Source organism: Lycium barbarum, chromosome 5 (assembly GCF_019175385.1).
Source record: "Lycium barbarum isolate Lr01 chromosome 5, ASM1917538v2, whole genome shotgun sequence".
Lineage (NCBI taxonomy): Eukaryota > Viridiplantae > Streptophyta > Magnoliopsida > Solanales > Solanaceae > Lycium > Lycium barbarum.
The window spans coordinates 124,276,972-124,282,806 of NC_083341.1; the positions used below are offsets into that span (position 1 = coordinate 124,276,972).

Sequence of the window (5,835 nt, forward strand, 5' to 3'; positions counted from 1 at the left end):
ATCTCCGTATATTAATATACGAAGATGGTATCATGCATATCCAACATGTTGGACTGTAGAAATCCAACATGATACCATATCAGTATATTTTATATACCATGATGAGTCCTGCTGGACAGCCTCCTATTTTGATGAACATTCAGCAGTCCCATAACACCATCATGGTATACAAAATATACTGAGATGATATCACGTTGGATTGCTAGAGTTCACCAATCAGAATCTTCTAAATACTATATTAGACATACATGATACCATCTGGGTATATCAACATACTGAGGTGGTATCATGTAGGTCTGCTGAAAGCGTCTCATTTTTGGATTGTAGCAGTACTTAATGATACCATCTCACTATATTCATATGCCAAGATGGTATCATGAAGTCCTGCCGAAGAGGCCCTATTTTTCATTGACTGAAGCAGTCCAACATGATACCATCCCAGTATATTTGTATACCATGATGGTATCATAAAGTCTTGTTGAATAGAGTCAATGATAGACTGTAAAAGTCCTCAATGATACTGAGAAGATATCATGATGGCATCCTTTTGAATGAATATGGATATGAAAAACCAAGCATTTTTAGACAAACAAAATGAAAAGTTGCACTTTAGTTCTAACAAAATGAAAACATTATAATGTATATCAGTTTTTATTAATGGGAATATTTTCAATCTTTAATGGGGATATTTTTGCATGTCTTTTGGTTATGGCCTTTGTGGCCACAGTGTCCGCATGTTACTTGAGTGCTGAAGTATGCTTCGACACCTCCTTTGGTTCTCTTCTTTTTAGGCCTTCCTGGTCTTATTCTTGCATTTGGTGGGAGTACTGTGCAAGTACACACATGTTGTGGGATGTCGCACATGCTCTGATTCGAAAGAGGATGTACTGGCATCTCATATGTTTTGATAAGAAAATCTCTTGTGTAGTATGGAGAGCAATACTGATATTTTTCGAAATAGAATTTTATTCGAACTGCCATTGCGTGTGGACATGGCAGTTCATCCACTTGAAACATGTGACATGTGCAAGTCTTTTGTTGTAGAGACACAATGTGTTTCATTCGACCATGAATTACTGAGTGAACAAACTGTGTTGAAGGCACAACCTGCATTTGTATTTGTCAAGAAATGTTATCAGTTTTAACATTATGTATTATAGTAGACAATTAAATATATAATAATAAGAACCAGTTTTTTGACACTGGAATAAGATTTAAGAATATATCTTATCGATATCGTTTGTGATGCTTTGATGTTTACAGTCAACACATCCTCATACTTGTTGCTCAGTGTGGTCTTTGCATAGTTGGCAGCAGCACCATTATTGTAATTCCTTTTATGCACCAAATTTGTCATATAGTCAAGAGAATCAGTAACTGGGAGCTCTCTTGCGTGCCTGGTTGCTGAATTAATTGATTCTACAATGTTTGATGTCATTGTTGTTATTCAGTTAGCTATGTAATGTGCCCGAGACCATTTGTGGTATCCAACTTCTTGCAAGTACGGTTTTACCCTGGGATCAATATCATCTAATTGTTTCATAATTTTGCTGAATTCATGAGTGGTGTATGCTCTTGACAACGCAAAATATATGTCTTTAATCAGTTTTTTGTCCTTTTTGAAGTTCCCAATCATGTTGTTTCACAAGTGCCACATACAAACACAGTGAGGGACTGCTGGATAAACAATTGCAGCGCCCTTAGCTACAATATCATGTCTATCAGAGACAATACACATTCCATCACTTTCTCCATATACCTCTTTGAAACATGCAAAAAAATACTCGGATGATGCATCATTCTCTGAATCAACAATTCTGTAAGCAAATAGCAAAATTTGTCCTATATGAATTAATGAAATAATGTTAGTCGGGATGGACCAGTACCACATGATACCCCTGAAGTATATTTGTCTACCTTTTTGGTATCATAGAGGTCTAAGGCATATTTTTATGCAATAAAGCATGCAGGGCTAGAGTATGTTACCTTCTGCATCTTGTATGGTAGTTGTGACCATGGTCCCTTTGTATGTTTCCTTTAGGAAAGTCCTATCAGCCACTACCGTGAGCTTGCAATACTTCCAACCTTGAATGGATGCATTTAGTGCTACGAAGACGTACATAAAAGAATTATCTTGTTCAGTGTCTAGTCTTGTAACCCTCCCCGGGTTTGCATACTCCAATATGTATAGATATGTTGCTAATTGTTTGTATGAATCTTTCGTGCTTCCTCATAACATTTCAACAGCCCTTTCCTTTTGCACGCCATGCTTGCATGTAGGACAAGTTGATACCATAAGTATTTTTTACATCTCGTTGGATATCTGATGGTGTGTAAATTGTTTTTGGGTCAGTAAGCTTTTCTTGTATGATACAATTAACAAACGTCATGGTGGCATGTTTCTCTAGGCAAGATCTATTATTCCTTGGGTAGCTGTGGATATCATTGAAATATGTCACTCGAAAGAGATTTGACTTTCGTACATTTCTTGATTTAAGACTCTATGTGCATTCTTCTTTGACACAAACAACATAATACCTGACACAAACAACATAATGGTGTCAGCATGATAACACATTGTTTTTAGCAATAAGAGTGTACACATGTCAATTATTGCAGCATTTCTCAATGATACCACATTAGTATATTTATATACCATGATGGTATCATTGAGGATTGCTGAAGAGCCTCTCATTAATGAACTGAAACAACCTTTGGTGATACCATCTCAGTATATGCAACATGTCATGATGTTTTCATGATACTAATATGATATATTTATATACTTAGATAGTATCATGCAGTAGTTGCTCAGGACTGGTTCAGTCCTTCAATAAGACACTCCTCAATTCAATCATGATACCATCTAAGTATATGAGTATACCATCATGGTATCATTCCTCGAGGACTGCTGAAGACTGTTCCATTGATGGACTGAAGCAACTTTACAGGATACCCTAATGGTATATATATATATGGTATCATGAAAGACTTGGTTAGGATTGGTTCAGTCTTTCAATGACACACTCCTCAGTTCCATCATGATACCATCTAAGTATATGAGTATACCATCATGGTATCATTCCTTGAGGACTGCTGAAGAGTGTTCCATTGATGGACTAAATTAGCCCTACATGATACCCTAATGGTATATAAATATACCTATGTGGTATCATGAAGGACTTGGTCAGGACTGGTTCAGTCCTTCAATGACACACTCCTTAAATCTATCATGATACCATCTAAGTATATGAGTATAGAATCATGGTATCATTCCATGAGGACTGCTGAAGAGTGTTCCATTGATGGACTAAATATGATACTCTAATGGTATATAAATATACATATATGGTATCATGAAGGACTTAGTCAGGACTGGTTCAGTCCTTCAATGACACACTCCTCAGTTCCATCATGATACCATCTAAGTATATGAATATACCATCATGATATAAATTTTTGAAGACTGCTGAAGAGTGTCCCTTTTGATGGACTGAAGTAGCTACATGATACCCTAATGCTATATAAATATACCTTTATGGTATCATGAAGGACTTAGTCAGAACTGGTTCAGGCCTTCAATGAGACATTCCTTAGTTCCATCATGATACCATCTCAGCATATGAGTATATCATCATGGTATCATTTTTTAGGACTGCTCAAGAGTGTCCCTTTTGATGGACGGAAGCAGCCTATATGATACCATAATGGTATATAAATATACCTTTATGGTTATTATACCCCATTTTAATCAGGTCAAAGCGGAGTATAACATATTGGTGATTCCTACTTATTTGATTTTAAGGAATCGCCACCTAATTATTTTAAAGGTGAATTAGGACACCTATTTTAACTAAGTAAGGGCTAAAAATTTAACTCCGATTAGTAGTATACTTAGCTTAATGATTCTAGGTAAGGGTTCTTAGTTATCCTAAAGGGAAGGAGTAAGGCATCCTTTAAGATTCGTTTAAATACGGTTAACCGGCCAAACTTAAGTTAGTTAATTAAGACTAGAAAAATACAAATATAGCATTTTAAATGTTTAGGAAAGTAGCTTGTAAATATTATCAAGATTACAAATGGAAAATATAAGACTGCTATTTAAATTAAATAAGATAGTAATTTGTAGAAAAGACTTTAGTTACAAGTTAAACTAAAGAAAACGTGGGATCATGCAAGGTTTTTATGAACATTCGAAATAACTCAATGGCTAGGTATCAATCGATTTTAACGACTTAGAAATATATTGAGTGACCAGATAAGATAGATGAATAGCTAATGTAAAGTTGAAAATAACTTTATAAGCAGACTCTTTTCTTGGTTAATTTAGGCACTTGGCAAAATGAAGGTTTCGAAACATTGAAAACTTATTTTTTTTCAAAGATGTACTAAAATACTCCGTGAAATGAACTAAAATATTTATTATATTGAAATAATGTCCGTTTTTCTTTCAAAGATATACTAAAATACTTCGTGAAATGAATTAAAATATTTCCATTATTATATCGAAATAATGTCCCAATCAGCCCCACTAAATTAGGTATTCTAAGGTAGCTAAATAATCACATACGAACACAAACAAATTAAACAAAATATAAGATGTGCTTTAAAACGTAGCAGTCTTTCTCGTCTTCTCCCCTCTTTATATTGCTTCTGCTCTGGTTGTTTTCCGAGGGGTGTAAGAGAGACCCGAATAGAGAGATTTAATCCCGATCGTCACTAGAATTTGTTTCAGCCGAGTTTAGTGAACTAGAAACACAAAGTGGAGCGATGAAATCATTTTGATCTAGCGGCGAAATTTAGTCTCATTTGAGACTCCTCGCAACTCCGGATATCATGCAAAAGAAGAAAAGAAAAAGAATTAGAGTGGTGACATGATTATAATATACAAGATTTCATGATTGACAACCAACATAATAGAGCAGTTTCAATATTCAAAAACAAACAAGTGACTTATGTATACGTTATGTATATTTGAGTATACTTCGTGTATACACATTCATAAGGATGCTTAGAAGGTTAATATTGGAAAGCTTTTGCCCCCGTCTTCCCGATGTTGCACAAGTTCCAAAGGATTTTCATGAATCCCAGGCATGGGTAACACCGGGGAGGGTTCAAGCTTAATCCATAATGGCCAACTAGTCTCCTCACAAATGTACTAACTAAAGCATACTCTAGATATACATACATAAATATAATCAAACACAGTATACTTGCGATGCACAAACATATAAGAATTTAAATAGGCACAAAACCACAGCATGCTATACAGATCTAAACCTTTTATTTTTCACTATTTTTTTTATAAGACAGTTCAGAGACAAGGAAAATGATAATCTTTCTACATGTTTCCTTGCTCATGTTAGATCCTTTTTTAACAGTTATATAGAGTGGGATGCAAACAGACAATGTTCTAGCTAACAGCCGTGAACAATTTTGAGCACAAAACAATCAGCATTTGATCATATAAACAGGACTGTGACATTCTCTTTAGGCATGCTAATGAGACACATCCACTATCTCCTTCAAACAGATTTAAAACAAGTATTCCACAAGAGTATGCACTCATCCAGGTCAACTAATATTCTCAGATGAGCACCAACAGACCCAAACTTAGCAAAATAACCAGACAACATGCAACTGCAGGTTTCCTCAACAAAGAGTTTCAACTATTGATCATAAGCTTCAACAGAATGCCAACACAGTTTTAAATAGCCAGGATTGAACTTAAAAGCTTTTGACCCAAAAAGAAAAATATTCTGAGATTATAGATACTAAAACAAACAACAAGTTGATAACATAGGCCACATGGTTTAAATAGAGTCACTTAAGGGA

At 35.0% G+C, this 5,835-nt stretch overlaps 1 protein-coding gene across 1 annotated transcript; it reads right to left on the reverse strand.

Moving 5' to 3' along the window:
- Nucleotides 1-669: 669 nt before the first annotated feature.
- Nucleotides 670-1,438, reverse strand: LOC132639736 (uncharacterized). The gene is made up of 2 exons (XM_060356162.1): nucleotides 1,190-1,438; nucleotides 670-1,107 (listed from the first exon to the last, which is right to left on the reverse strand). Exons 1-2 carry the CDS (start codon nucleotides 1,436-1,438, stop codon nucleotides 670-672), a joined length of 687 nt encoding a protein of 228 aa, XP_060212145.1.
- Between the last annotated feature and the right edge of the window lie 4,397 nt (nucleotides 1,439-5,835).

Coding starts and splice junctions, on each gene's coding strand:
- LOC132639736 (XM_060356162.1), bottom strand. CDS start 1,438: ATGACATCAAACATTGTAGAATCAATTAATTCAGCAACCAGGCACGCA. Junction 1,108..1,189: donor ATTCCAGTGTCAAAAAACTG/GTTCTTATTATT, acceptor ATACAAATGCAG/GTTGTGCCTTCAACACAGTT.